An 18,296-nucleotide genomic window follows, 5' to 3' on the forward strand; every position below is an offset into this window, starting at 1 on the left:
TATCTTTAGGTTTTCTTAAAGTAGAGATATCAGTGTGTTACGGGAACTCAGTTTTGGTCAAAACCCCATTGTTTCCCAGAATTAGCTGCACCATCATATGATGGGTTTTCCCAGACCGCCACGCAATCTTATGTTCCAAGATTAAGACTTACGCTTTGGTTGAACATGTCCGTCTCATGCCGCAGCGTTGTGTATTGGCCGAGGTGTTTTCTAATTACTTCTATTCGCTCCACTTCAAGTCTCTCCAGCTCCTACAAACACAAGAAATGCATGGACAATATCTTGACAATATTCAATGATATTATATTATGAATATTTTACTATCATAGAGCAGGCATATCATCTCACCAGACTTGTAGTGACCATCTCCTCAAACCATTTAGACTGAGACTGGTTGTACAGGTCAACACATCGCATCAGATCATCACCTGTGGTGAGAAAACATCCATTACTGATTCATTGCAGTTGAGAATGATGTCAATCTCTGAGAGAGTGGCGTGTGGAGACAGACAGTTCATTATGTATGATGGTGCTAATCAGATTTAGTGTGACAAAATAAAAATAGTACGTTAAAATGTTTAAAATAGATCATAAAATGATTTTATGATAATAACAATGTTATGAAGTGATGCCAGGTGTGATATGTTCTTTGTTGTTCCATGCTCCGGCATTTTGGACAAGTTACAGCTTATCAATAATCTTTTCTGAACTGTGAGCTACAGTCATTTCTTCATGCTAACTGACATACTGTCTAACTCAAGAAATGTTTCTCAAGATAGATATTATGTTAATATTAGAAAGAAATGCTCTGATTTAAATGTTACTTACTCCAATTTTAAGCTCTTGTTTTTATTGCTAGAGCAATGAGCATAATTTATCACTAGAGGGTGCCAAAAGACACCATTCTAATCCATTCCATTGGCTGAGAAACATGCCTGAGCTTGGATTTGTTTATTTGTATTCCCAAGGTTTCAAGAATAGTCCTAAGCTTTTTGTCTCTTTTCCCCATTCCTCCAAATCCCTTTTGTCTATAAACCAATGTGCCAGGATTGTGTAAGTAATTCAACTTTATTTATACAGCACTTAAAAACCTTAAAAAGATCCTTGTTGTTTTATAACCGTAAAAATAATTCATTCTAAACTGAGTTCGTTCTAACCTTTCAGTGATGTCTTCCAACTAGACCATGAGTCTCTTCCTATGTATCCTTCTCTTCTTTCTTTATGTCTCTCTCCCCTCTTCATATCCTCCAGTGATAATTTTCTTTTCTGAGTTTTCCATTAGCTTTAGTGACAATAAGACCCTTACCTAAGGACTATCCATATCCTGAATGACTATATGTATTGGTTTCTTGTGAAATGCTACTCATAAAAGTTGGAGTTCTCAGGAACTCAATTTATGTGCATAGCTCTGCTGTGTGTCTTCCTCTCATGTGGAACTACTAAGAATGTGACAGATTTTTAATGGCAACGTGCGCTCAATCCCCAGCCAAGTGTGCCAATACTTTAATCTTTAGTGTAATACACTAACGATGATTGCTGTTCTGAACTTCCTGGTAGAAAAGTAAGACAGACACATTATCATACACAGTATATGTGTTTCATTAGACAGTTTCTAACACCCCCTGTATGTCCTGACTTGTACCACATGGTAACTAAATTCAGCATGGGTACTTGGGTATGATGTGGCTCATCTGGCACTTGGATTATAGCTCATTTGCTGTGCCGTACTGCAGCGCCCAGTGGAAAATCAGTGCTGTCCTGTTTATTTATTGTATTGTGCTGCAACCATAGTTTTGTACATTGCTCGTGTTACACTACTGGCATTTTATGCAGTCTTTGTTTTGTCTTGTAAATTGCAACATGGTCCTACAAGCACAATATCACATCTCACTGTCTACAAGTGAAGGGATAGCATTTTAAGTTCTGGTTACCACCACAAGTGAAAAGGGATAAAATCACATTTAGAGATTACATTTCCAGCCTGATATTGTATGGGGAAATCACACTTAGCTAGCAAGGTTTTAAACACCTTTAGGCACACTGACCACTGTAAACAGCCAAAAATGTATTTCTCAGTCATTTTTCACTGTTTGCCAGAATTCAGCCACAGCGAAAACGGATAGATTTTCCCAGACTACCACACAATTGGGAAAATGATTTGACCATAAAAAAGTGTTAATCAAAGTTCCACAATTTTAGCTACTTTTACTAAGTTCTAAAGTTTTTGAAACTATTTTTCAAATTTAAATTCTTGTTTTTGAAAGAAATTTATACATGGCCAGCAACTTTGCTATTCGTTTTAGAAACAAATTTCAAGGATAAGCCTTTAGATAAAAAGATCATAAAAGCTCAGACTACACATGTTCATTGTATACGTGGATGGGATGAAAAATGAATTTGACTTCACTTCAGAGAAACTGACCTGCCTGTGTTGATTTCCTGCGGGCCTTTTTGATGTCCTCCTCAATCTTTGTGCTCAGTTTGATCTCCAGCTGTTGAGTCTTTACCTCCAGATCCTTCTGCCTCTCTGCAAGCGCTTTACGTGCCTGCAAGCGCAGCAGGCAGATAAAAGATGAGTTTAGTTTCTTCTCTTTCCTGAGTGCTGTATATCTCTTATCCAATTTCCACTCACAGCTCAATTGAATTACAGATGTGCCTTCCTATTGACTCACTTGACTATGCAATCCTAAATTTATATTATTGGTTTTCTTCCATTTTGGCTCATGTAATGACCACACTTAAATTAGATCAGTTTGTCAGGGCTGGTTTGTTTACAGCTCTCACTCTTCTACCACAGACAATTGCGCGCTCTGTCTCAAGGTCAAGCATGAAGGGCAAGGCCTTGTGATTATTATAGAGCTCGGAAAGCCTCCAGGGCCAGGAAATGGTCTGCTGATCTGGGAAATAGAGTGGAGTTTTAATAATGCATGAGAAGGATTCCTGAAATTCTAGAAATGTTAAACAAAAGATCTAACTCAAAGGTCTTGTCTGTAGTAGAGATGGACATATTCATATTTGATGTACGTCATGAGAACACTATCGCATCACTAATATTTTGGAAATATTTGATTTATGAACCAATCCTGTGTGCATGCAGAGTATTGACTTAATAATATAATGTACTGTACCTTTTCAACAGCAGCATATCGACCGGCCAGCTGCTTCCTGAGATCAGTAATTTGGTGGTCAAACTTCTTCATGTCCTTTTTAAAGTTGTCCCGATATGTAAGGAGGGGCTTTTCTACCTCACTCTGTAGCTGGAAAGTATTAAAAAAACAACAGACAGTTCATGTTAATCACACAAGCATGGAAATTGTAGTTTTATATGAAATTAGGTAAGTAATAGATATAATAGGGATTAACACTTCCACAGAGTTTGAGTACATTTGACTAAACTGTGGCCATACTCAATAAATACACGTGAAACTTGTCTCAAATACCAATATCAACAATACACTGTCAATATGATTACAGCTATATGAATGTGGCTACACATAACATTAGTGCATAGGATTAGTGTGTGAATGTAGTGGGGACTAGAATTCCTGAGGCACTGGGAATTCCCAATTAGGAACTGGGGACTGGGTACCCACGAGTCCCAACCAAAAGGTTACTGGAGTGGACGGATTCTATATTAATAGGGATGGGAGTGGGCAGTCAGAGATACCGCTCATGGGACAAAGAAAGCCACATTCGTAAACATGGGAGCATATTGGCTGCTCGCATGCCACATTTACAGCCTTCATTCATTCGTATATCTTCGGTAACTGCTTTATCCTGGTCAGGGTCAGGAGATTGTAAATTATTAATTTGTTTTTATTTTGGGAAATAGAACCAAGTAAGATTGTTAAAAAAAATATTGCAGTCTGGTGCAAACAAAAGTAGAAACAAATTTGATTTCAAATTGGGCCATGCCACATTTAGGTCAAAGTTTTGGGAGCTGGTGGATTTGGTTAACCTTTCTGCAGGCGGGATTGGTTATCCTTTCAGTGAGGGCGGGTGGGACTGTTTAAATTTTCTGCAGGAATGAGTGGAATTAGTCAAAATTTCTGCAGGAGTGTGGTGGGATTGTTTAAACTTTCTGCAGGAGCAGGTGGGATTAGTCAGAGTGTCTGCGGGAGATGGTGGGATTTGTATAACTTTTCTGCAGGAGTGAGTGGGATTGGGCAAACTTTCTGCAGGAATGAGTGGGATTGGTCAAAATTTCTGCAAGACTGATTGGGATTGGGCAAACTTTCTGCTGGAGCAGGCGGGATCAGTCAGAAATCACAGATTCCTATGAGAAAGGCATGGGAGTGAAATTCTAAAAACAGTCCCACACACACCTCTAGTGTGGACCTTGGGAAGCCAGTTCATGAATGCACACACTCCCTTATCGACCAATGTACATAACTCTCCTCCAAACAGCTGTACACCAGATCCCATCCTCACTTAACATAAACTTTCACACAAGTGTGTCATAGTGAGAGCAGAAAAAGCCAAATGGGTTTATATTCAGTAAACATGTCATTTACGGAGATAAACAGAATGAGTTTATACATAATATGAAATTAAGCATTTCATATTGCCATTTCATTTCATATGAAATGGCAATTTCATATAAGCATATTGGTGTGAATGGTATTTTGGCATGGGTTGTTTTTGATGTTTGATCTGACATTTGAGGATTCATTGCTTTGAAATTAAAATGCAGAACTGTCAGCTTGGATATACTTTTGTAAATCACTAGACAAAATTCAATTTCATTACAATTTGTATTACCTTAGAGGAGAACTTGAGATGCACTTCGGCTTCATCTGCCAGGCTTTTCTTCAGCTGGGCCCAGGCCTCTCCCAGTGTGCTGGAGATATATGAGGAACTGGCGTGAGTTTGAGACAGTGATATTGGCCTTGGACATTCAGGACATAAGGGACTCTGGACAAAAGTTCAGTACTTTCGTCTCCATCAAACACTTTATGGATAGATAGTACTGTAGCCATGGCTAAAGGCCTGAAGCTAAGGCAAAGGAACATAATTGCAGCTGTGACACAGCTGCCATTTTAGTAACAACATAAACTATCTTTAATGTCTATGCAGAACAGTATGTTTGACAATGACCAGGCCAAACACTGAAGAAATGAACACTGCAAAACTAGCACAGCAGCAAGTTGCATTTAAAATATACGCAATAAAAAGAGTCATATCAAGTGGAATATTTTCCATAGTTCATCAATTAAAGTGTCAAGCAGTACAATAAGGTGAATGTGTGTGGGAAGTGCTGATTGCCTCATTTCAGGCATTTACTAGATTTTTTTCTCAATAACCTGTTAGCCTGAGCCAATAGGAATCCCAAGTCACGAGTGAAAGCAGTGTGGTCAGTGTGCTGATTCAAATGGTTCTAAATGGGAGACGTGTGGACTTTACTTTTCCAACACATTCCTTTCCTATTCATCCTGGCACAAAGCAAGCAAAACAAAGAGAACAGCCAAGATCAAAATTGAAAGATTATCTATCAACTCCCTTCTCCTACTTACAGTCATATATGATTAAGGCAAAAGTGACAAAAAAACGTCTGTCTAAAAAACTAAATTAGTGAATGTACACTTCTTAGCTGTGCATGTAAATGTTCATGCCCTCTATTTCAAAGGCAGCACGTGATTGGTCAGCAGGGTATCAAAAGGTCACGGCCTGCACTTCAGCAACAATGCCATCTACAATGAAAACTGCACAAATGGTAAATTCAGGAAAAACGAGTTTGCGAACGTGGCTGCAGGAGCCGGCCAGTGAAACAATGGCCATCACAAGTCACAACAAAATCTAGCCTGAGAGGCAGAATAATGCGAGCATTGTGGCGCCTGTCTGCAGGAGAGGGTGGGTGGACCTCTGCTGCATGATCTGTGCTCTGTATGAAACAATTAGCCCTCTTTATCAGAACTGGCATGGCGACTCAGAAATCTGCAGTTGTGCAGAGTGACAGCTTTGTGGTAATGACAGAAGAGCTGGAGGAAATGTTTATGATTTTCAGTACTGCAGGGACACACTGATTTTGAGGGGCACACAGATGGACACAATTAGATAAGATACAGATACCTAAGCTAATGATATCCAATCTCAGTTTTTCACAACTCATTTGATGTTACCATACATTTCTTTTGACAGGTCAATTAGAACATCTAATTGGACATCAATCAATCAATTAGAGACAGATTTATTTCAGTTTTGATTCACTTTATTAGAATTTCAGTGGGTCAAAATTTTACATACACCAAGCCTCTTTAATTAATTTTACCAGAAGCCAAAAAAAAAAGGAATTTCCACCAGTTTTGGGGTTCCTGTGCTCAGCATTGAATTTATTTGTGATGTCACATTCCAAAGTAGTGATTAATGGCTTATATGAAAGTAGACACTCAGCACTTTAAGAATTTGCAGCTTTTCATAAATGCTTTTTTTTTTACCTAATGTACTAGGTTTAAATGTTATAAATATATTGTGGCAGTTGTATATGGTGTTTTACTTAAAAAAAAAACTTTAGCTGTTCTGTACGTTTTATCTTTGTGCCGATGTTATTGTGGAGAGGTGTAAATTGTTTGCCCAGTAGGGGGCTCACACCCCTCCCCTTTCCCTTCACCCTGCTCACCAGCATTTAAACACACAGAGTCATGATACTCTACACACAGAAATCCAACACTGTCCTGACTAATCTTATAACATACTTGACGCGATAAAATAATTCATTTGTTTATATTGACTGAAAATGTCCGATAAGTCGATTTCCTTTCCGCTGGCAGAATGGAACTCCAGTGTTCTGCAAGAAAGGGTTAAACAGTCCGGAAGATTCCAGAAATTGATGTAATGACTTTTAAAAGCTCCTGATTGGCCAACTGTCATAATTAAGAGTTAATTGGGAGTGCACCTTTGGCTGTATTTAACGGCCATGCCTTTTTAAGGGCCAGTGGATCTTCCAGCAGGACTATAATCACTAAGCACACCTCAAAAGTTATAACAAAATGCCTTAAAGTCAACAAGGTGGAAGTATTGGAATGGCCACCACAAATCCCTGACCTACATCTGAGAGAAAATTTCTGGACTGGACTGAAAAAGAGTGGCTCTGACTGAGTTACACCAGTTCTGTCAAAAGGAATGAGCAAAAATTCCAGTAAAGTATTGTGACAACATTACTAACAAGAAAATCATCAGAGAGAGAAAAAAAACCCGGGATTTTACAACAAAATCTCTAGCTTATATCAATATACAAGGCAGCTAATGTTTTTTTTTTTTTCAAGTATGCACCAAATGACAGTAAGAAAACAGTTAGGCAAAAGTATACTGAAACCACTACTTCACTAGCAGTCTCCTTTTTTTTTTTTTTTTTAACCAAGCAGACACGGACAAGAGATCACAGTTCTGCCTTCTTGGTTTCTCTTGTCTCACAAGACAGAGGCTCTTCCTCATCCTTTCTTATGTAATTTCCCTATTAGTGAACTGGCTTTTCCGCTGTGTGAATTTTATTCACGTTTCTTTATGACTAAACTCTAGATGTTGGCACCTCTGCAGGTACATGTAATTCATAGGCTTTCCATATTTCATGTTTCATCCAGCAAATTAATGGATTCTCTAGCACAACAACAGATGCCACATTGCAAAACTCACACAGAGTACAGCTCAGATGTATTTCTGGAATGTAAGCAATGTGCACTTTATAGCGTAGGATGTAATTTGTAATGTGTGGACAAAGTGAAAACTATAATCATACACTCAGGAATCTTGAGTATTATGTATCCAGGATATGTGCAGGAAAATACCATGACTGAAATTTCTAAGAGTTGTTTTTGGTGTTGAACACAGTCTCTATAAGACTGGCTGAAGTGAAGGCGCTATGAAGGCACACTAGACCATTGGGTATTGGTCCATTTATAAGAGTTCCACACTGAGTGAAGGTGTTACATCACACCCAGTCAAGGTTTTTCTGTGTCACTTTGTGTGTTTTAACCACCATGAGGGGAAACCCCTCATCACTTTACCTACTAAACCTGCTACAGATGAACACTTACCCTTCCTCCTGAGCTGCTAGAGGGATCTGAGAGAGTTTCAAGAGATTCTTGGCGTACTCTTCTTCAATCCTGATCCTGAAGGAGCAAAAGAAAAGCATTTTTTTAGCATGTAACAAAACTGTAATATAGTCACCATGGGTCTGATTTTAGCTATGGAGGTTTAAGCACATCTGTGTCTAGAAATTCTCATGACGAGGTCATTTCCTGCTCTGCTTGTCCTCTAGCTGACCCCCCTCATTCCCCCTTTGAGAAAAATGGGAAAGTGGTACTATGGTTGACCCCTTACATCACATTCCTCCTAAGAGCAGATCTTTCCCAGATCATTTCTGTCAGCTGCTGGCTTGTGCAGTACACAGGGCAACAGAAAAGGTTTATAGAAATTAAAGAAGTTCATTTAGCCTGGCTGTTAAAGAACTGAGTGAGTATTGCTGACTCTACTGTGTAAAACATTTTATTCTTCTTATAAACGTAACGTATAAATACGTTATTCACGCTACATGCTACTGCAAGCTACATGACGAAAAAAAAAACCACTATTGACGACATGAAAGAATTTCTAGACTAAAATCCGAATATGCTGACGAGGAGCTGGGACTGAATAGATCATAGATCAGCTATCAGAATAGATCATAGATCAGCTATCAGAAAAGAATACAAAAGACAGCTAGCATGAGTTGTATTAAACTGAATTGCATAACTCTGTCCACTCAGCAGCGAGGTTTCCCATTTTTGAAAGGCAAAAAACGACTTGTTTTCCATAGCAGAGAGTTTGCAGAACTTGAATATATGTCATTAACAAAATAGAGGAAACTTGATATGGCGCTTGTTACTGTTGTGGTTTTCATGGCAACAAAAGAGAAGAACTATAAAAGTGTTACACAACCATGGTCTTACAGAGAATCCTGCTGAGTTATACTAGCCAACTGAAACGTCTTTAAGGTATCACATAGTTGTTTGACAAAACAACATGGAATTTGGTCATAATTCTTTATGAGGCGTTCACTTATTCCTATAAAACAGTCTATTTATGAAATAGTGGTAATACAGGATACATAGACTGAACCGGTGTTGTGAGATTTGATCTACCTCTCTCTCATAAAGTCAGCCATCTCCTTCTGCATCTGTTTCCCCTTCAACTGCTTCTGCAGTAAGACCTCAAAGCCTGTGATGCTGGCATTCCCCTGTGGGTCCTTTCTGTCTGACTACAACAGGAGACAAAACATGAGCGCTGGTAAACATGCTGAGAACCACACTGTCAAATAAAATCAACAGGAGCACTGTGACGGAAACAATGTTTTGTCCTGCTTGGAACTTTCTTCACAGTTTCTTGAAGTAGGACTCTACAGAGACTCTGTGTGCAGTGACCTAAATATTAACACGCTTTTATCTCTTGAATCCTTAAAACAGTGGCATGTCGAAGGAGCCTAAAGAACATAGTGAAACCATGGCAAGGATAAGGTGCAGTGGTGCAAGCATTCGAAAGTTATGCATGCAAACAGTTTTTGTTTCTATAGTAACCGTTTCTGTACAGGGACTTGTATGGTGAATACTTCCCATAATCTAAGACTAATAATAAAAAGATTTAAAAATGTGTTTTTGTTTAACAAATTAAAATGCAAAATTGTTGTAAAATTGATCTGGTGACATTTTTTTTTGAGAGAGAGAGAGAGAGAGATTTGATTAAGTGATAGAGAAAGAGAAAAGTAGATGCTGGTGAGGGAACTACTGTTTATCGTGGATATAAGTGATAATTACATTTAATCTAAACTATAAACTTAAAATGTGCAGTGTCATTCAGTAACAAATTAAACACTGTAATTGTTAGCAAATTGCCGTGGTATAAGTGCAATAGCACACGCCTGAAAGTGAGGTTATATGAAAATAATCCACTTAGTGTTATGATATTAACTGCACGGTCTGTCATGTGTTATTCTTTACTCGAACAATCTGTACAGCCTTTATTTAAACAATTGCAGTAGTTTATGCTAATAATGTGAGTTGATTTTCTGAGGTTAGACATTAGAATTATAAATTAGAGAATGGCATGTGTATGTTTCTAGTTTTTCACATAATCCTTTTCTTTTGTTATTGCCCAGGTTGACACAAAAAAATAAAGTTTAATAAAAAAGACACACAACTAGCCATGGACGACTTAATGCACTATGGCATGGGTCAAGCATCTTTTATCACACCGATGGACAAACTTGTATTATTATGTTTTCTTGTATGTATGTGCAGAAAAACATCAAGACGATACAACTCTGAATTCTTTTCTATGCTGTTCCCTTACCCAAAAATAATCGCAGTAGCTCCACTCGCCTGGTTTGAGCAGTTGCTGTTCGGAGGAGTGTAACGGGAGGGGGAACGTCACACCGTTGATTTGCTGAGAAACAGAATCAAATAATCACATCATGTTAGAAAAGATAAGTAAAGGCAGTGCTGTGTAATATTTGCTGTACATAACAAAAGCTTATTATTATTATTATTATTATTATTATTATCATCATCATTGAGAGATTATGTTCTCAGCATGTCAGCATGTTGAGAGATTATGTTCTCAGATTATGGTTCTCAGCATGTTGCAGTTTAAACCACAACACTGTAGAACACTCAAATCTGAAGGACTGGATTAATTTTCAATAACAGCAGCTTTGACTGGTAATTAATATGATAGATCTATATTAATGTGCTCAATTGTACATGTTAGTGTTTCTATAGTAACAGCTCATTTGGTGGATAATCTAAGACTAATAATAAACGGACTGAAAATTGTTGTTATTTAACAATGAAAAACGTATAATCAGTGATATAGTGAAGATTTCTGTAAGCAGACATTTATTTAATATTTATGGAAGGAGTGTCCAGTGTCCGCGTGTTGTAACGGTCAATAAGTTGTCTGCCATGGGAAAGTCTTCAAGACATAGGATTATGCACTTTCTGCTTTCTCAGTAGTATGACAAGCTGAGTTTCTTTGTCTTATTAACTACAACAGAGAGAAAAAAGAAAGATAGGTGAGGGAACTGCTGCTTATAACTGCTTAGGAACTATCTAAGTGATAAGGATGTTATCACAGATGTTCCATAACATTAAATTTAACTATAAATGGTTAAGAAAAGCTCAGTGTGTCATTGTTTAATAAATTAAAGTTAATAATCACTGCCACATCACTGTAGCAAAAGAGGAATAAACACATGATGATGTGCGGTTACAGGAAAACAATCCGAGCGATATCACACACCATGGCGTGGATCGTTTCCAACAACACCATGCCCCATCATGTTTTATCAGGTTAAACATCAAACCAAAGCAACTGTGATATAACAGGACTATGGTGTTTCATTTCAATCCCACCACTGCAAACAATGACACTGCCCACAATGTTTGATTTTCCAGCTGTGGTTGAAAACATGTTGTTGTTCCATGTGCCAGGGTTCGCTTGTATTCTGAACCTAAAGAACAGCTACATACTATCAAACAACCGCATATCCAATCTCTGTTTTTCCCCTGAGTGTTTTCTGTCCTCTAAATATAAGTGAGTAGTAGTAGCTCTAGGGAAAGTGTGTATGTGAGCTAGCTATGTGCTGTTTAGAAGGCTGCTGGGAGACTAGAAAGAGGAGAAAGCAAGAAATCACATGAATGTTGACCCATATGGCATCTGTGAGATTTGCTAACAGTCACGGTCACCAATCGTCTCTATGTGGGCATTGTATATTGAGCCGCACCCACGCTACAGTCACATGGCCACCCTGCACTATACCACAAGAGATACACAAAGAGCATTCGTCCTTTAAATCTGCTGTTCCTTTCAAAAACAAAATGTGAAAACATACAGTGTGGAAATGCAGCTAGTAATCACTGCAGCTCCACACAGCTGCTGCTTGGCTGTGCGATTAACAACATTTAGTGCTATGAGCAGAGCTCCAGGTCCATTTCTTTCTACATGTGAATGTTATCTAATGATCTTCATAAGTTCTACATAAATCAGCAGCACACAGCGAATGAGTGTCATTAATCAACACCTTCTTCATACAGGCTTTGCAGTGCCCGTGGTCTGCCTCAAAGGCTAAATTTGTTTTGTTTATTCCGCATTGTATGACAATGAATTCTGTTCTCAGGTTGAACACAGCACAGCGTTGTGACAGCAAGACTGACTAATAACAGATGTGTTTCTCACTGCCTGTCTAACGGCAGCTCGCAGCTCCCCGTCGCAGCAGAGCGCTAAACAGAGCAAAAACATCTGCAAGGCATCTGGCGATGTCTAGACTGCTTACAAATTTACAATCTGCAAATTTTTCTCAGAGATTAACTTATACCTCTTTAGTCTAAGGTCCCGATTTACTAAAGGTTTGAATGTGTAAAAACGTGCAAACATGATAACACCCACAAAAAAACGTGCAAGATGTTTCGTCTTTCACATCAGCCAAAATAGCATGTGTTGTCGAATTTTGTGTTTGCCTTATTGAATATTCAGTGCGGGATGCACACTGAATATAGTGCAAAATACAGGGTGGTGTCAATGCAAATATGTTAATTTAGCATATAAATTGCGATTTAATAAGCCTGAGAGGCACGGACTGTATTTGTCTGTGCAAATCCATATGACTGAAGAGCAGGTATTATATTTGTGGAAGTCTGTTTCTGCTAGGTGATGCCAAAATTATACCACTCAGTATGATTTAATGATAAAAGTTTATCAAGAGTATGCATGATTTGGTGAAAATGATCAGAAAGGTTCTTAAAAAGTTGAATTTCTGTGGTTAGATGCTTTCATATTAGATATTCGCTGCATAGTGTAGTGTTGCTGCCTCACAGCTCCAGGGTCCTCGGATTAATCTTCATTTCAGGCTACTGTCTTGTAGAGTTTCACATGTTCTCCCCATGCATATTTTTGTATGTTCGTACCTCTGAAGCCAACATTTAAATAGACACTATTTCATATTTCCTGTCACATCTCACCACCTTAAAATGGCAACACACTGGTAATTATGTCAAGTTTTACTTTTCTTTTACTCTTCCAGGATTCACAGGAACTCTCAAGAACAAATAAAACACACAAAACCTTATTTATATACTATTTCCTCCCTCTACTTTGCGTGTGATGCAATTCACACAATTACTTTTTGTTAATCTTCTGCAATATGCTCACTTTTTGCATGTGCAATTTATCCCCATGCACATGCAAATTAGCCACATTATTTGTGCTCTTAGTAAATCAGGGACTAAGAGTTCATTTAGCTTGCATTTTTATCCCACTTATAAAAAGGCATTTTTTTTGTTTGTTTGTTTGTTTTTTTGCATTTTTTGAAGCAATAAGCTTCTTGGAAATTCTTTGGAATATTCTATTAAATTCTTGGGTAGGCCTTGAGTACACTTATCACATTTGTGAATTCAACCATGACTGTTAACCTCCACTATGACAATTAGTAATAAATAAGAATTGTGCAACGATGTCTGGGAAAATCCATATGTCATTAAAACCTTGGTTTATGTGCGGCATGTTGAGCACATCATAACACTTGTAGTGTGTCTCAAACTTTTCATAAAACTCTTGCTCACTCTTTCAAAAACTTTTGAGTAAAAGTCACTGAGCCCTGTGGAATTACTCGAATGCATGAGTGGCTCCTAAAATGTGATCTGATCTTTGTTTAAGTCATAAAAATAAATATACAGTCTTGAAAGGCAACATGAACTACCCCAGGAGCACAGAGGCATTCTGTAATGTCTGTCTAATCCTCCCAACATTCCACACTAGGCACTCTGATGACTTAGGCCCAGGGATCTGTGGCCTCACAATAGGAGCTTTATCTGTCTTCACATTAACTCCCAAGCAACTTTGCTGAGAAGAGAGTGAATAAACTAGCAACGATGGCTCTCAGAGCTCTCCAAAACAACATGACAAGCTGCTTATCTAGTCCTCCGTCTGCTCAACCTTGAACAAGAGGATCACACACTCAGTACATGCCTGTCACAACCCTCTTACATCTGCCAGTCAGTACATACAAAAAGAAATGATTGAAACCATGGTGTCTGCAGGTATCCTCAAGTGAAACTGATAACTTTTTCAGTGCCACTTCTCAGTCTAGCAGAAAAAAATTGCAGCGCTGCAACATCATACCAGAAGTCACACCAGCAATGACTCAAACATAGGGGATGTAGCTCAGTGGTAGAGCGCATGCTTTGCATGTATGAGGTCCTGGGTTCAAGCCCCAGCATCTCCACAGGCTGTCTTTATAGTATTGAAAACCAGTTTAAGCCAGGTCCCAGCAGTCTCTGCTGCTAGTGGTGAGGCAGTTCTTTCACCTACCAACAGAAGGTAGCGTGGCCGAGCGGTCTAAGGCGCTGGATTAAGGCTCCAGTCTCTTCGGGGGCGTGGGTTCGAATCCCACCGCTGCCAAGCGTGACTTTATGGCTGTGTGTTTTAAGGTCATGAATTAAGGCTTCAGTCTCTACTCAACTCTACTCAAGCCCAGGGTAGTGGTGGCTCAATGGTTAATGTGCTGGGTTACTGATCAGAAGGTTTGTGGGTTCAAGCCCTGGCACTGCCCTTAACTTTCTCTGCTCCAGGGGTGCTGTATCATGCCTGATCCTGTGCTCTGACTCCTTACAAGCTACAATGTGTGAGGAAAAGCATTTCACTGTGGCAAATAAAGGCTGCTTGTTCTGTTATATTTCATAGCATGCAGTGTGTTTCAAAGCTGATACACACACCATGTGAGAACAGAGCCACTTTTCTCTGTTTAGGCTACCTCAACAGCAGGTAGCTAACATTAGTCTCAGTTTAACACTTCCATTATCTCATGCGAGTGATTTCAAGACAGAATTAACCACAGAAAAACAGCCTACAACACAAAAGTCTAAGACCATGTAAATTTGCGTTTGAGACAATTTCATACACTTAATGTTAAAATGCCAAACTTTGTAAGGACTTACAGACTCAGAGTAAAAAAGCCTCTGCATTAAATCATGACACTGAGTCACACAATCCTGTGGCACTGACTCAGACTGACGTATGAGACCAAATTAGCTGCAGAACCAACCCTAAAGTGTAAAAGTTAGAGTCTACGGAGAAAGTTTAGGCAGCTTTTGCACTTTAACACAGTACTTTAACCCAACCCAGAGATGCATTTCAGCAAGTTTTTACCTAAAAATCTCAGAATCAGCTGAAACTCTTGTCAAATAAACTTCTTGAACACATTCCAAATGGTTTCAAATTGTTCTCATCTGATCCTACTGTGGGCTGAACACTTATAAATGACAAAGTCGTCAGTCCATGATGTTGGTTCATTCTCAACTCTACAGGTTTCATGAGCAGAATCATGCTGGCTTTTTGAAAGGAAACCGATTTCTCATTTCCCTCTGGTTCACATTTTGCTTACTTGAGTCCTATGCTTTTTGAGCTCTCTAACGTGTGACATCTGAGAAGCTTTATGGCACCTCCTCACATGGAATCAGTTCCTTTTTTATTATTGCACTTTAAAAAAACTCAGCTGTTCAGAGAAACACGCAGTTAAACAATCAGATGACATGAAGCCTTTCACTGATCTTTTACTTGTATATTAGTTTATTGCTAAAGTGAACTTTAGAGAGAATATTAGCTAATATTTCAATGACATAACATCCCTGTTGAGGCCTGTCCCAATTATTACATAATCAAGAAATTTGAGCGGATCGTAATTATTTGAGTTGATTCTGATCTATTTATATGGAAACATGATTATAAAATTGAACTGTTAGCTAACAGTTTGAACTGTTAGTCAAGCAAAATGCATCCGCCAACACAAAGTCTAATCTCAGTGAATTCATCGATATACTAAAATCAAAGGCTTTGACCTACGAATCATTTGTAAAACTGCATTTCATTTTGTGACACAGTGATATTTAGTTTAGTTTAGAGAATTATACAGATAGCTTTATCATATGCTATACTATACTGTTTATTCTTCAGTAACTAATGTGTATATTTTAGTAATAAGCCTTATATTGTTGTTATTGTTTGTGGCAGTTCTTTGTAAGATATCTGTGCATTATTACACTTTTAATTTGTTGTAAAATTAACAGCAAAGACCAGAATAATTACTTAAGACTTTCATTAAGACAATTATTTAGTAGTCAAAATTTTGTCACAGGCCTTTCATTGTCAGGAGTTAAACTGCACAATATAAATCAACTCAAGTGGGTTTTATTGTCATTCCTACATAACTAACATAAAATATTATTTTGATAGCTATATTTTGACAGCGTTGTTGTCATGATAGCACAAACACGACAAAGTGAGACAAGTGCAAAATATAAAATTACTACACTAGCACTACCTAGAAAGGCTAACAAAACAATGCTGGATGGATTATAGCACACCAATAACAGAAGTCAGTCTGTATCCATATCATCAACTATGGTTGAATACTGACTGAAAGAATAAGGTTATGAGTACAGGTGGTGGAAATGAGGTTCCTCCACTGGGTTGATGAGTTTACTCTTCGTGATAGGGTAGACCTCATACTAATTCAATTCAATTCAATTGTATTTGTATAGCGCTTTTAACAATGGACATTCTCACAAAGCAGCTTTGCAGAAACATATAAATCCAGGCTATAAATTTTACATTCATGAATATGTCCCTAATGAGCAAGCCAGAGGCGACGATGGAAGGGAAAAACTCCCTGACATGACATGTTGAAGAAACCACAACCATCTTCATGGTTTCTTAGTGGTACCATCCACTTTAAACTCATGTCACTTTAGGCTGTCCGTATGGGGCCATCCTCAGCAGCAGCGATATTATAACTGCTGCTCCTCTTAACTAAGAGATGAGGTGGTTTGGGCATCTTACAAGAGTGACTCCTGGTAGAGCTGTATCAGGCATGTCCCATTGGACTGAGACCCCAGGGTAGACCCAATAAGAGCTGGAGAGATTGGGAATGTCTGGGGATTCTCCATGAAGAGCTGGAATCTGTGGCTGGAAATAGACTGACCCAATCACCTTGTTGCCACTTCGAAAAGTATAGGGAAAACGAATGAATGAATGAAGAATAACACAGATACATAACTAATCTATGAAAAGAATTTAAACCCCATTTTACCCCATTTAATTAACCAGCTCCACTAACCTGAATGACCCTGTAAAAATTAGCAGTGAAAGCACACCCAGTGGGTTCATTCCATATAAATGCTTTAAATCAACAGTGCTGTCCTTGTACCTATGGAAAACAAAGATATACTGCCCCGTTACCCCTGATATCCTGTGGCTCGCCTTTACTTTGGGTTGAAAGTCAGCCCTGATTATTCCTCACAGAGCTCATTCCAAGCTCACCGGTCCATTCATACGCAATCTATTCAAACTTTCTTTTTTTCCAACCATATGACAGATCTATAGCACAAGAACAGATATTTGTTTCTGCACTAACACTGTATGCCAGAATCTGATACGACTATCATAGGATTATAAAAACTGACATCCTGAAGAAAAACCAAGTTATGACGTTGAAGAAAGTGAGACTGCATCTAAACCACCAGATGGACTTGCTCAGCATGATTTCTGTCCTGGTTTGGCAGCTGCTGCTTATCTCTGTACTGTGAAGGGTGTTATGGGAGTGTGCTGTAGATATCCAGCTACTGCTGCTTTTGTTCGCAATACTCACCGTGACTGAGGTCTTGTGCTCCGTCCTCCTTGGAGATGTGGACACAGGGCTCTGGGGAAGGAAACATTATGCATCTTCAACTTCCCTCCATAAGAGGAATTCAAATTGTGCTTTAAAGTCTTGTGTTTTACCTCATGTGCTTTGTTGTTGCTATTATTATTGCCATGGTGACCACGAAGAGGGGCTGTTATGGGGGTTTTCTATGATGAACTGTCACAAAGCTGTCATATTCATTCAAACATTAAAATTCCCAAGTAGTCCAAAGTTTATGCAAAACACTGTTTTTCAAATCTATTGGCACCTCTTCAAAGATGTTTGGTGGCCTGGGAAAACCCTTTGCATGGTGAATTTCTTTGTGATTTCTATAAGTAGCAGATGGTAAGGCAGCTGTCCTCACACATACAGACCACACCCAAAGCTCATACTGACCTACAGATATAGTCCGCATCAAGCATTACATCCATACATCAAAGCAATTAAATTGTAAGTAATTCTATTAACTAGTTGTAATATTAAATCTGAAAAACTTTTTTACACTAATTGTTTTGAGTTTGGCTCATTTACTATTGTTCTAATAATGACACATTCTTTCAGCTGAATATGCTGGCTCAAACCAGATTTCGATCTT

At 38.5% G+C, this 18,296-nt stretch overlaps 1 protein-coding gene and 2 non-coding genes across 3 annotated transcripts in view; 2 read left to right on the forward strand and 1 right to left on the reverse strand.

Annotated features, from left to right (window-relative positions):
* The window catches only part of LOC113527142 (growth arrest-specific protein 7), a 40,113-nt gene that overhangs the window by 2,847 nt on the left and 18,970 nt on the right, over positions 1 to 18,296 (reverse strand). The window contains exons 5-13 of the mRNA XM_026914686.3: positions 17,669 to 17,719; positions 10,321 to 10,413; positions 9,117 to 9,232; positions 8,031 to 8,105; positions 4,762 to 4,840; positions 3,129 to 3,257; positions 2,423 to 2,546; positions 349 to 428; positions 153 to 251 (exon numbers count right to left, since the gene is read on the reverse strand). Coding sequence (XP_026770487.1) covers positions 153 to 251; positions 349 to 428; positions 2,423 to 2,546; positions 3,129 to 3,257; positions 4,762 to 4,840; positions 8,031 to 8,105; positions 9,117 to 9,232; positions 10,321 to 10,413; positions 17,669 to 17,719 — 846 coding nt within the window. The remainder of the gene's footprint in view (positions 1 to 152; positions 252 to 348; positions 429 to 2,422; positions 2,547 to 3,128; positions 3,258 to 4,761; positions 4,841 to 8,030; positions 8,106 to 9,116; positions 9,233 to 10,320; positions 10,414 to 17,668; positions 17,720 to 18,296) is intronic.
* On the forward strand, positions 14,177 to 14,248 carry trnaa-ugc (transfer RNA alanine (anticodon UGC)). The gene has a single exon. It is a non-coding gene; the product is annotated as a tRNA-Ala (tRNA).
* On the forward strand, positions 14,343 to 14,424 carry trnal-aag (transfer RNA leucine (anticodon AAG)). The gene has a single exon. It is a non-coding gene; the product is annotated as a tRNA-Leu (tRNA).

This window comes from Pangasianodon hypophthalmus, chromosome 12, assembly GCF_027358585.1.
Source record: "Pangasianodon hypophthalmus isolate fPanHyp1 chromosome 12, fPanHyp1.pri, whole genome shotgun sequence".
Classification (NCBI taxonomy): Eukaryota; Metazoa; Chordata; class Actinopteri; order Siluriformes; family Pangasiidae; genus Pangasianodon; species Pangasianodon hypophthalmus.